The sequence below is a fragment of the Acanthochromis polyacanthus genome, chromosome 13, assembly GCF_021347895.1.
Source record: "Acanthochromis polyacanthus isolate Apoly-LR-REF ecotype Palm Island chromosome 13, KAUST_Apoly_ChrSc, whole genome shotgun sequence".
Classification (NCBI taxonomy): Eukaryota; Metazoa; Chordata; class Actinopteri; family Pomacentridae; genus Acanthochromis; species Acanthochromis polyacanthus.
In genome coordinates this window covers 28,597,345-28,609,920 of record NC_067125.1, presented here as the reverse complement: position 1 = coordinate 28,609,920, position 12,576 = coordinate 28,597,345, and the positions used below count along the sequence as shown (strand labels likewise).

General features: G+C 40.6%; 2 protein-coding genes across 5 annotated transcripts; one reads left to right on the top strand and one right to left on the bottom strand.

Annotated features, from left to right (window-relative positions):
* The first annotated feature begins 52 nt into the window (after positions 1-52).
* LOC110947857 (microtubule-associated tumor suppressor candidate 2-like) lies at positions 53-9,642 on the top strand. Of its 4 annotated transcripts, none has more exons than XM_051957687.1 (9): positions 53-376; positions 4,062-4,128; positions 4,623-4,837; positions 4,979-5,084; positions 5,167-5,240; positions 5,338-5,436; positions 5,560-5,679; positions 6,032-6,132; positions 7,142-9,642. In XM_051957687.1, the coding sequence occupies exons 1-9, from the start codon at positions 215-217 to the stop codon at positions 7,347-7,349; spliced, it is 1,152 nt and encodes a 383-aa protein (XP_051813647.1). In that variant the 5' UTR covers positions 53-214; the 3' UTR covers positions 7,350-9,642. The 4 variants fall into 4 exon arrangements, with proteins under 4 accessions (XP_051813647.1, XP_051813648.1, XP_051813649.1 ...); XM_051957688.1 differs by having other exon boundaries at positions 91-376; positions 6,035-6,132; XM_051957689.1 differs by lacking the exon at positions 53-376 and adding an exon at positions 449-596.
* A 186-nt stretch (positions 9,643-9,828) lies between these two features.
* On the bottom strand, positions 9,829-11,911 carry stoml3a (stomatin (EPB72)-like 3a). Its single transcript, XM_022189215.2, has 6 exons — positions 11,714-11,911; positions 11,514-11,586; positions 11,296-11,378; positions 10,989-11,192; positions 10,120-10,254; positions 9,829-10,020 (listed from the first exon to the last, which is right to left on the bottom strand). Exons 1-6 carry the CDS (start codon positions 11,909-11,911, stop codon positions 9,829-9,831), a joined length of 885 nt encoding a protein of 294 aa, XP_022044907.2.
* Positions 11,912-12,576: the final 665 nt, after the last annotated feature.

Below are 12,576 nucleotides of genomic sequence, written 5' to 3'. Positions count from 1 at the left end.
GCAGTTTGTGCATCATAGTTTCAGTCAAAGCTGTCAGAAATTAGTAGTTGTTAATTAACCATGTTTGTGTTCTGGATGCATTGCAGTGTCTGCATGTAGCTATTTTCTCTAAGCTGAGGACCATAAATAATTGCCCACTTATTGATCATCTCCCTCCCCCATCCTCTCCTGCTACCCTCTTTTTGTTATTTCTCAAAGATGCAGGAGACCTCACATGTGTGCGTGTCTGTGTGCGTTGCTTCCCTGTGATGCGTTTGAATGTGATATGGGGCGTGTTGGAGGGGGTTTGAGGGGAGGGCAGGCAGGCAGAGCTGGGCTGAAGCTGCCAGTCTTTGTTCCAGGAGGGATAAACGATGGTCGCAAACCAGGAAACGAGGTGAGGCTTCGGTCTTCTCGTCTCTCCTCCCCTCTCCTTCCTCCCCTCTGCCTGCCTCCCTCCTCCTTCTCCTCTGCCTCTCTTTCTGTATCTTTCTGGCACTCGCGTCTGTCACTGCTGCCTCCCCAGCCGGCTATGGGATGCTGCTATCTGCTAGCCTGGTATGGCCCTCTGCTGCTGTAGGCTCCATTTCCTCCCTCTGTGCTGTCTGGAACAAACGGTAAAAGGCAGCATCTTCTGCAGGCAGCGAGCTTGTTTCAGCACCGAGGATTCCTTTATGTATGTGGGGCTGTGCGCATGTGTGCGTTTTGTGGGGGGGTCTGAGTGTTTCTGTCTATAAGATGATTATGTTCACTTGTTTCCTAGAGACAGAGCCGGTACAGAGTGTAAAGCTCTGCATGATTATGCTGAGTCAAAGCCGGCTTGTGTGTCGCACTGTTCATCTTTCTTTTCCTCCTAGAGTTTGCAGGGACGTTATAGAAAATGCTGCTCTGCTGTATTCTTACATTAGTCTGCCTATTTTGGTGTCTACAGTGTGTGTGTCTGATGGATAATTCTGGCTGATTGCATGCGTTTGACTGCAGAGAACTTTCACACTGGATGCAATATTCTCTTGTTTACCTGATATTGCTTAGTCTGTCAGCTGCAGAAAATCAGGAAAAGTTCAGTTTTCATTGTAAAATTAAAGCACAGTTGCTGCTTCTTGTGTGTTAAATCTGTTCAGGACAAAAAGCAGCAGCACAAATCTTTTTATGGTCCCTCTGAAACTGGACTGATTACATGAGCGCAGACCTCGGAGAGGTTAATCAACTCATTACTGTGTCTCCTCCAGAATAAGCTCTCCTACCATAAAAAGCCATGTTTACTTTAAACGAACTGTGCTGAAATGAATAATTAACTGAATGAAATTGATCGACGGCAGTTTTTAATATTCAAATAATGTTTTTTAATGTGCCAAGGACAAATGGTGAAGAATAGCTTACTTTAGCTTTCCAAATATGAGAAATTGGTTTGTTTCTGTTGTATATATTTTGAAATAGACTGTTCTAGACTTTTGTTTCGACCAGTCAAGCTACTGGAAGTTATCATCCCTGGATTCCAGTTTATTATAATGGTCATTTTTCACTATTTGATGGCAAAATAAAATTTATCAAGAGTGTAATTGTCAATGGAAACAATCACTGGTTGTAGGACTGAAAAGGGATCAGGTTGCCTTGGTGAAAATTAGAAAACCTGACATACAACTCCCTGGAGATCTGAATGTGGGGGGCGTCATGGCAGGACTGGGGATTGATGCGTAGGAGCAGAGGTGGAGCTCAGACGTAGGAAATGAAAAAGCTCCTGGCCATGTGTCATCCCTCCTGAGGACCCTCCATGTTTTCTGATGACTGTAAAACCTCTCAGCAGGTGACATCATTACTGCCGAGACACGCGGGTTACTATCTCATGCATTTTTCACCTCCTCCTCTCCGTCCTTCTGCGTTTCTTTGTTCCTCATAAGCTCTGCTATATCATTTCTGCTTCACCTCCAAGCAGCAGTGTGTTTTGCCTTTAGACTGCATGTGTAACGATGTGATCAACAGATATGGGCTGATATTGAGGAGTCCCCAGTGGATACCAGACAGGGCCTGCATATACACAACATTTCGTTGTATGGAATGTCGCTGACTTCCATAATTAATTTCTGTTTAATGTTAGTTTCATTTTAATACATTTTTTAGATTTCAGTAAATCTCTTCCGACTTAATGCTGTCTTTGAACTTGGTTGTGGCTATACATTGGAATTGTTGTTCTGCACACAGAAAATAAGCATTTTCTTCAATAAATGAAGACTTTGACCAGTTCTTATGTCTTTCTAGATCCACAGTGATCTGTGAGCACCAGGCAGCCCACACACTGGACAATCTACATCTAATATGATGGACAGTAATGAAATTTCTGACCTTTAGTCTCTGGTATTGTGCCGAGTTGTTACATACATAGAGCTGCGATTGTGATTTCATGTTTGGAAAGAGAAATTGCCAGCGCTGGATTTGTTGAATGTGGCTTGTGTTTATTTTAGTTAATAATGTGGTCTAATTGGTACCAACATGTTCTAACTATACTATGGCATGACAATAATATGCATAAACAGTATGGGATGACATTTTTAGTAAAAGAAAGCAGCAAATAAATCAAACAATGATGTTATTTTGAGTTGTAGTGTTGGAATGCAAAGACGTACAACATTATGGGTATAAATCGTCTTTTTTGTGTTTCTTATTGCTGTTAACTGCAATGTCTGCTTAACAAGAGGACACACAAATAGTGTGTTTTAAGTGCAACCCTTTGATTCAGTGTTGTTATTTTTTTTATGGTTATAGATATGAATCTTACTTTTTTTCTGTAATCTGGATGGACATTTTCAGCCTCAGCTCACCTAATTCACCTGAATTGCATCCCAGTTAGAATTTTTTTTGTTCCAAAACATTCTGAGAAAATTCTGCAGAACTAGTAATGTTTTCAATTGAAAGTTTATTTTTAGTTCCCAGAATGTTCTTTTTAAATGGAGCATCAGGTTATCTTTGTCCTCCCTTTGTTGTCCTGTAACATTGTGAGATGTTTTATGCAGCAATGTTCTGTAATGTGTTCAAACAACAGAATATTGCACACAAAATGTTCTACCATTGTTAATATATCATAGTACATTCTGTCACTGAAATCATTGCCATGTTGACACATTTCTTTTGAATATTAGTTTCAGAACATTGCTCTTTTGTTGTCATGTAATCAGACAACCCAGAGAACATCCTGCACACATCCCTTTTGTAACTGAAACAATATCTTAATTAACTTGTTTGCGTTAAAGGGGAACTTCATTTTTTTCAACCTGGGGTCTGTTTTCATATGTCTTTTCATACATGTGAGTGATGGAGAAATGAATTTTTTGACATAGCTCCAGTATTTAGCTAGAAAGCAAATCTCGTTCCGAAATCCCGAGAGGTCGCGCCAAAACCGGTGTTTTGGCGCGACCTCTCGGGATTTCGGAACGAGATTTGCTTTCTAGCGTCCTGAGATTTGGATACAGACCACAACAAAGAGCGATCGCCAAGTAATGTGGAGGTTTTCGTTCACTTCTCATCTCTAGTATGTTGTGGGACACTCGTTGAGACTATCCGAGCCGGTCAGTGTGGGGAAAAAAAGCACGTTAGGGCGGACTTTGACGTGGGGGGGCAAGTTGCCCCATACTTTTCGCTAGCTGAGCTGCGAAGCTGCCTGCCTGGCTAAATACTGGAGCTATGTCGAAAATTCATTTCTCCATCACTCACATGTATGAAAAGACATATGAAAACAGACCCCAGGTTGAAAAAAACCGAAGTTCCCCTTTAACATTACCTGAGATGAGAGATAGCATTAGAACATTCTTTGAGCTCTGGAATAAAAGGTTTTCCTTAAAGTACTGGTAGAACATGTAGGTAATATTTGCCAATGTTGTGGGAACATTCTCTACTTGCTGGGATGTCACATGGAGGAGGTAACAGTGGGTGAAAGCACAAAAGACAGAGTTCAACCTGAGGACACACTGATTGTCTTGGCAGTGCTGTAGCCTTCATTAGCATGTAGCACAGAGAACTGACATTTACATATTTTTTAATGTTGTGCTGACAGGAGACATGTTTTGTGTGTGTGTGTGTTTGCGTTTCAGAGTGAGAGTGCCATTGTGAAGGAGAGGGAGCTGTCCCTGGAGCTCGCCAGAATCAGGGATGAAGTGGGTAAGTGGGGTAAAGCGTGACGGATATGGCACCACGGGGAGGACAGAAAGCAGTGAGTCACTCTCAGGTCCGGACATATGATGAATTGCACAGTACACAGGAGACAGAAGGAACAAGTGACCCCACTGCTGATGGAGGTCTGGATGTAGTTCTCCAGCAAGCAACATATAGCAGAGACTGCAGAACAGCTGCTCTGTTGAAAGTGTTTCATCTCAAACTTTATGGATTAATACTTTTTTCCCCAGATTTTTCAAATAAATAGGCAACAATAAGGATGGGATGTCTAAAAGTAAAACATCTTCAAGTTCTCACAAAAACCCACAAAACACACATATGAAGTTACAGAATTTGCATTTTAACAGTACAATAGCAAGGAAAAACTTAAATTAGCCTTTCATTTTTTTTAGATAGGTTTTAATTTTTTTGTACTTAGTGCTTGACCTGAATCTGAAGCAGGTGAAATATGTAAATTGCATTTCTACGATGTGTTCCAGCTTTCAGTGTCGCACACTGGGAGCAACTGCAGCAGGAGAAGGAGGAACTGGAGCGTCGTTTCGAGGCTGAGCTGCAGGGATTGCGGGCCCATCAGCAGAGGGAGCTGGGAGCGCTGGAGGAGCGGCTGAAGGCGAAGCACATGGACGAGACCAAGAGCCTGCAGGCCCAACAACGAGCTGAGCTGGAGGAGCTGCGGTTCAAACAGCAAGATCAGGTAGACTGGATAAAAGCTGTGGAAACTGTGTGGCTACATGTTTCTGTATGACATATGTCCTGGATGTGTGTTTGTATCTGCAGCAGTGAGCAGTTGGTAGCTTTGGAAAGTTATTTTTAATTGTCTAAATCTTGACTGCAGCTTGAGGAGATGAGTGAGAACCATGAGGCATCCTTGATGGAGATGGAGACGGCTCACAATGACACACTCGCCACTTTGCAGGAGGAGCATGCCAGGACTGTGAAGAGTAAGCACCGCATTTAAAACCTGTCAGTGTACTGTCTCACTGCTCAAAAGAGATGTTAATATGGTTATTGTTGTTGTATCAGATTTGAAGATGGCCCACGAACAGCAGAGGAAATCTCTAGAAGAAGAGTTTGAAAAGATCAGACTGTCACTGCAGGTTAACAGTTCTTCTTAAAGTCCATTTCTAAGATAAGTATGACACATTTAGCAGATAGTGACTGAAACTAACAAATGAATATCTGTCCGGTCACCAGGATCAGGTGGATACGCTGACGTTTCAGAACCGAAGCCTCAGAGATCGAGCGAAACGATTTGAAGAAGCTCTTCGCAAGAGCACAGATGAGCAGATAGTGGTAACGGCTGCATGACAACAACGTGTTCAGTGCTCTGCTGACAGTAGCAGCATAAAACTTCAGGGTAAAGAAGCATTGTTGTTTATTTTAAAGATTGATTTTTGTTTCTGTTGCATTTTCTAGGATGCTTTGGCTCCATATAAACACATCGAGGAGGACCTGAAGAGCCTGAAAGAAGTTCTGGAGATGAAAAATCAACAAATCCATCAGCAGGAGCTGAAGATTTCAGAACTAGAGAAAATAGTAGGCTTCAAGTTTCTGCTTTAGTTTTGCATCAAAAGGAATCTAGTGTTAGTTTTAAGTTGGTTTGTATGTGAAGTCAAAAGATTAAAAGCACATTTACACGCCACTAATGCCAAACATGAAAATTAAGGAGTCATGGCAACTTGTTGAGATTTCTAAATGATTTCACTCCTAGACAGTACATCTTAAAGTGCATCAATACTGCAGTCCTCCCATTTACACACCTCCTCTTCACGAGGACAAATGTTTCCTTTGTAAACCCACATCATTAATCTCTGTTTCACTTGTTCTAGACTGCTGTTCATCATTTGAAGAATTTAATGTTGGCCACCTTTTCTCCTGTGTTTTTGAGCAGGCTGAAAAGAATGTGTACCTGGAGGAGAGAGTACAGGTGTTACAGCAGCAGAACGAAGACCTGAAGGAACGCATAGACAAGAATCTTGCTGTGTCCAGGTCAGTTTAAATGCATACTGGTTAAAAACTTTGTTCAGAGAGAAGTGAATCGGGTTACATTAGAAGTCTTTGTATTGATATATACTGAGAATGTTTTTGCTGATTGAAGACAGAAGGTTCTGAGCCGATGATGCAACCTGTTGCTCTGAAGCAGAAGCAGGAATTAAAAGACTATTTCCAGTGTAATTAAAATAATCTCGCTTATCACAGGCCTGCACTCCAAATGCTGCAAAGCATTATTATTGAAATATTCATATTCTGCAGAATCGGTGAAGTAATTCACAAGCTACATTTGTAAATAATTTATTTAGTCACCCTGCTTTCTGTTAACTTGTTCACTTCTATTTAGTGATGTCGTACATTTCCTAGAAATACAACAAACCTTATATCAAGGACTAGAGTAGAATAGAGTAGAATAGAGTAGAATAGAGTAGAATAGAATAGAATAGAATAGAATAGAATAGAAATACTTTATTGATTCCCACGGGGTAATTCTTTTGTTACAGTAGCAAACAGAAAGAGTAAAGTGAGCACCACCACAATAAAATATATCTTTTAAAAATATAAATGTTAGAATTAAAAAATATACTCAGATACAAAATTCACAGTTAAGTGTAAAATATACTATGAAAAAAATATGTTAAATTGAAAAATGCATCATGAAGTGTCAAATGCTATCAATAATAATATAGAGTGAATGAAGACACTAAGTTGTGTAAATAGCCGTGCAGCATGCGCAAGTATACAAAACATATAAGTATATGGTAATACAAAAAAAGCAGAAAAACATAACTGCAAAAACAAAGATGTTGCAAAGTAGACAGTGCTGAGAGCTCTCTGCCAGCCAGAGGTGAGGAGTTAAACAGAGTTATTGCAGTGACCAGGAATGGTTTCCTGTATCTGACTTTGTAAGAGATAAAGGAAAAAAAACGACACTGCACAGATTTAGGTAAGTACATCAATGTGCAAAGACTTGACCTTCCACCTGTAACCTTTTCCTCCTCCTCAGGCAACTCTCTGAGGAAAATGCCAACTTGCAAGTGCACGTTGAGAAGGAAAGCAACGAGAAGAAGCGTCTAAGTCGCACCAACGAGGAGCTGCTGTGGCGGCTGCAGACCGGCGAGCTGAGCCCTCGCATGTCCCCCAGTTCCTCCCCCATCCATCGGCCGCTCTCAGGCCCAGGCTCCCCCGCCCGCCCACACTCCTACCATCAATGACTCTCATGGAAGCTCCTCTATCAAACACTTTCTTTTAATTCGGTGTCAAATACCCTGATTTTTAAAGAACTCTTCTATGAATGTTCCTCTCGGTTGAAAGGGAAGGACTTTACATCATATACACGGACAACATTTCCAAAGTTGAACCCCAGGAATTTTAACCTTTGACCCAACGAATTGTATTAATGATCTCACCTCTTATTATCCAAGAGGGAACTCTCCATTGTTTGTTCTGTTCCACATCAACACCCCCACAAACAGAAGCACTGAAATACTCTGGTTCCATTTTTTAAAAAAGCCTGGTCATTTTAGATTCAGAGAGCAGAATCAAAGTCATGGTGCCTCAGTTCTATGTTTCCGCCTCCATCTCCATCTTCTCATCCAGCGCTCAGGATGATGGATGAACAAGACATAGCCAACATCAGAAGTGCAAACGACAAACACAAGAAGCGCCTTTTTGCCGTCCATTCTCTCCCACCAGCAGCATTTACCGGGGCACAGGCAATACTTTGGGTACAAATCACAAATCTACCTACAGTGAGTTACTCTCAAAGTGCAGATTCTTCTCTGTGGCATGTTCACCTTTTCATGCCAAATATGGTTCATGTGCTGAGAGTGTATGAATGACTGCCTAGCCATTTAAACCTCAATCATCCACCCTACTGTCTTCTTGAACAGCTAGCTCTCATAACAACTCATACATCCACTGAACTGCCAACACAGTGTAACTATCATATTTATTGCTGAAAAACTGTAAATTGTACAGGTATCGCTCTCTTTAAAGCATGGTCTGTCTTCCAGCTATAATGAACTTTACTTTAGGATTAAATACATTGTGATGATATGGAGAGGAAGGTCAAAGGGGCAACACAAGTTAAATCTTACTTTTCATAGAACTGGACAGGATCTATTAAAATAAACCAGGAAATAGTCATTGTATTATAGATTTCAGACTAAGTGTCCCTCGCCTTCAGTTGGGTAAAGAGAAAATAATCATTTCTTCAGAAATAAAAGTGCAGGATCTGTAGAAACCACCAAAGAGGAAATCATCCAAAACAGCAGTTCATTATGTTCTGTAGCTGTCATATCTGTGGAGTTAATAGCTGCAGAATCAGCCGTGAATGGTGCAGACGATGCAAAATGTAAATCTGTTCCGTTGCATTTGAATCTACACGGCAACAGTTCCTTTTCTCTTTCTCTTCTCATTAGGAGCAAACTATCAGCGCTCCAACAGCTGCCTGGAGTTGTTGCTGTTTTCTGTGTTGCTAAAAGTTCTCTGTGTTTTCACCACAGAAAATCCAAGTGGTGCCCCAACTTTTATTCTCCAATTGAACCTGCAATTGACTTCCTGTCGTCCAAAATTTGCAAAATTATTTCTTCAAAACGCGCATGAAAATCTGATTGCAATGTTACCTCATTTTCTCATTGTAGAGAATAATCTCAGGTCTTGAGGAGAATTAAGCAACTGCCGTAACTTTTTTTTGTACTTTTATGTTTACATAATCGCTCATCTTAAAGGTCTGCTTTGTGAAACATCCTTTGCATAACATCATTTGGATGTAAAGAGTGTGTAAAAATACTTTAAAGAGTGTAGTGTAGTTAGGAAATGCATTCAAATAAGTTGAAATAGAGTTTTATTACATTAATATTTTCTTGTAATAAAGCCATATTTCTTTAACCCCTCAGACATAAAATGTTAAAACCTGCTCAAACAGGGATTTGGTTGTGGGTGAGTTGCGTTTACTGTTTGGACGAGTTGCTTATGTTTAACTTGTTCGCTGGTGGGTTTCGCTTAGTTCTAAAAGGAAGATGAAAAGACGTTTCTCTCCATCAGGTACTCCGATTGCACTGATTGCCTCTGTGTCCTGTGGACATGACCTTGTACTCATTTACTGAATGTTTGTCCGACACTAGAATAAGAGTTTTTGTTTACAGTTTACATCTCAATGTCAGAGGAGGAGAGTCGGTCACGTGGATGTCATGACATCTGTTGATTGTTTACAGGACTTGCGTTGTAAAGGATTGTGTTCAGTATTTCAGAAATTCATGCACTGGAGGAGTTTATATGAAAGCATGTCTTCATGAGGTTGTTGTGCACTACTTTTATTGTATTTTTTTGACATTTCTTGTGCATTTCATAGATTTATTTATTTATTTATTTGTCCTCAAATCCTCCAGAACTGCAACTGTAGCTTAGCTGGTTAAAAATATTGTGGTCAATGATAAGAATTTATGTCTATACTGTATATGTTGCACTTTGTATTTAAGTATTAAATCACACTAAGTACACATACTATGCCTACAAGTTCGAGATTAATGTGGGTATACATGTAAATATAGAATTATGATATAGAGCTCTTTATTCTTAGCAAAGTATGGGAAGCTTCAGAGGTAGCAATGCAGTGAGCACACAAGGACTTAAAGATCACATCTACTGAGTTAATTTAGCTTGTCTGAAACTTGCCATGGACAAGCTTCCTCACTTTCTCTGCATAAAAGACTGCAGCATGTCTATAGGCAAAGGGAAGATGATGGTGGAGTTCTTCTCTGCTGCGATGGAGTTGAGAGTCTGCAGGTATCGCAGCTGGAGAGCAGAAGGTGCCTCAGCCATCACAACAGAAGCTTCTTTAAGAGCCCTGGAGGCCTTCATCTCTCCCTCTGCAGCAATGATCTGAAACACAGGCCAACGTTACTTCTTCTAATGTTCCACTATTCTCTTCTTTTCATGGTCAGAGGACATGAAATGGAAATGAAAGTAGATCTTCCTCACCTTGGCCCTGGCCTCCCGGCTGGCCTCGGCCTCAGCTGCCATGGCTCGCTGCATCTGCTGCGGCAGCTTCACATCCTTGATCTCCACACGCTCCACCTTGATGCCCCACGGATCAGTGGCTTCGTCCAAGGATTCCTGCAGGATGATATTAAACAGCAAATACTCCAGTTACATAAAACCATTCAACACTTACACTTTAATAAACAACTAATCAAATGATGATGAAACTTAACACCCAACTCTTCAGGTCTACAGAGATTTTTAGCCTGCATTAGCTTATTCATTTGGTTTTGTGTTACATCATGTTCTCTGGCTCAGTCTCACTGCTCTTAGCCTTATAAGAAAACAGTAGCAATTGTTTTTCTTTCTTCTAGTGGCCAAAACAAAAAACTGTTTGCTCTTGTGTTTTTTGTCAAGCGTTTCTTTGAGCTTTTCCTCACCACTCACGCTCTCCCTTCAAAACGAACGCAGCAATGCAAGGACAATTAGGAGAGAGTAACAAGCCACAAGGAAGACTGCATGGGGTATTTGGCAATAGCTAAGAATCTACATATTGTATTTTAAGATTCAAAAGGTTATATTCGTCACATGCTCATACTGTTTGTCCAGTGAAATGCAAGATGACCGTTCTCACAGCTGTGAAATAACAATACATCATTATGAAAAGAAGATTGTTTTAAAAACAATAGAAAATTAAAAAAAGGTGTCATACAATAAGGCAAGTATACTTTTTTTGGTGTTGTCTGAATTGAAGCTAAAATAGAAGTGGCTGACCTTAAACATTTGTCTTAATAAGAGAGAATTTTAACAGCTGAACTTGAATTGTTGTGCTCAACCTGTCCTTAAAAATGACAGCATTTTCTCCTCACCTGCATGCTGACTGAAATACCCTCTCTGTCAGACAGAAGTTCGGCAAGGTTTTTGGTACCAAGCACATTCCTCAGAGTGGTTTGAGCGAGAAGTCGTGTAGATGAGTGTGCGTTGGACACTTTGGTCACAGCTGAGATTGGGCAGTAAATGCGGAAATACACCACACCATCCACAGACACAGTCACTGAGTCCTTGGTTAGGATCTGCAAAGGTAAAACATTCTTTCATAATGCTAAAACTATTCAGTTCCCTTGAGAAACTTATACAGACTGGGAAACAGGAGATTTTGAGAAAGACAAGGCGTACCTCTTGTGGAGGGATGTCAAAGGATACAGTTCTCAGATCAACTTTTACAAAGGTGTCAGTGCAGGGCAAAATCATAAAAAGGCCTGGAACGGGAAAAATGTCAATAAGATCACAGTTTGGAACACAGTTTCTAAGCAGACTTTTTCAGCCATGAAACCATGAAACTGGAATGTTTTCCCACAGTCTACATACTGTATGCTAAATGTTAAATCACAAACCTGGCCCTTTAGGTTTCCTGTCTGCAATCCGGCCGAGTCTGAAAATGACAGCTCGCTCATACTCCTTCACGATCTGCATGTTAGACACAACCAACCACGCCAAAATAAATCAGTTTAAAGAGAAATAATACCTCATCAATGAATTAAATGCAATGATCAAATCCTAAGCAGCAGTGTAGTGCAATGAGAATATACTCTACCTTAACGCACAGAAATATTGTGAGCGGGCAGGTTAGTATTGCAAAGATGAAGGATACAATAACCAGCACCCAACCACAACATTGCAATCTCCCTGAGTTTTTATCTGTAGAGAGATTAGAAACATTTGACAGGTTTGCAGTGCAGGTGCAGTATTTTGCATATTTGCCACGATGTCTTTGTTCCACACTTGTGAGCATTTAAACTGAAAGTTGTCATTTGTTGACATAATTAAACACCAGAATGGTTGGATTATGTTCATTTTGTCATTAAATAGTATATAGCCATGATGACGGCGATCACTGCAAAAGAAATAACCACATTATGGACTGGGGCAGGAGGAGGATTTGGAGACCAACAAACATAAACGATGGATGAAGGAGGCCATTGAGATCAGGAAGCGGGGCGAGCTGCTCCATGAACCAGGACGAGGGGGCCTATATCTTCTCGCATACCTGGGACTCCATCCTCCAGAGACCACGGGACGGTGGGGGGCGTGGCCGGTCTGACAGATTCTGACAGATCTGTCAGACCATAGATATATATAGAAGACTAGATTTGCTAGCGCGCTGTAGCAGCCGGCTAAGCTACGTGCCTATGTGGCGGCCATCTTGCAGAGGGCAACGTTCCCATTAAAAGCAATCCACGTACATTGAAAATAAATCAAAATTTGCTCATTTCTCAACCGATTTTCATGTGGTTTACTTGACTGTCAATGTCAAAACACGTGCTATTAATACAGAACATTTGATTTAAAAAAAAAACGAAAGAAGTCTTTCTACATTCAGCTATTACATATACAAATGTAAAATTTACATTGTAAATAATTAGATATATAGCTATATTATGAAAAAAAGAAAGCTAA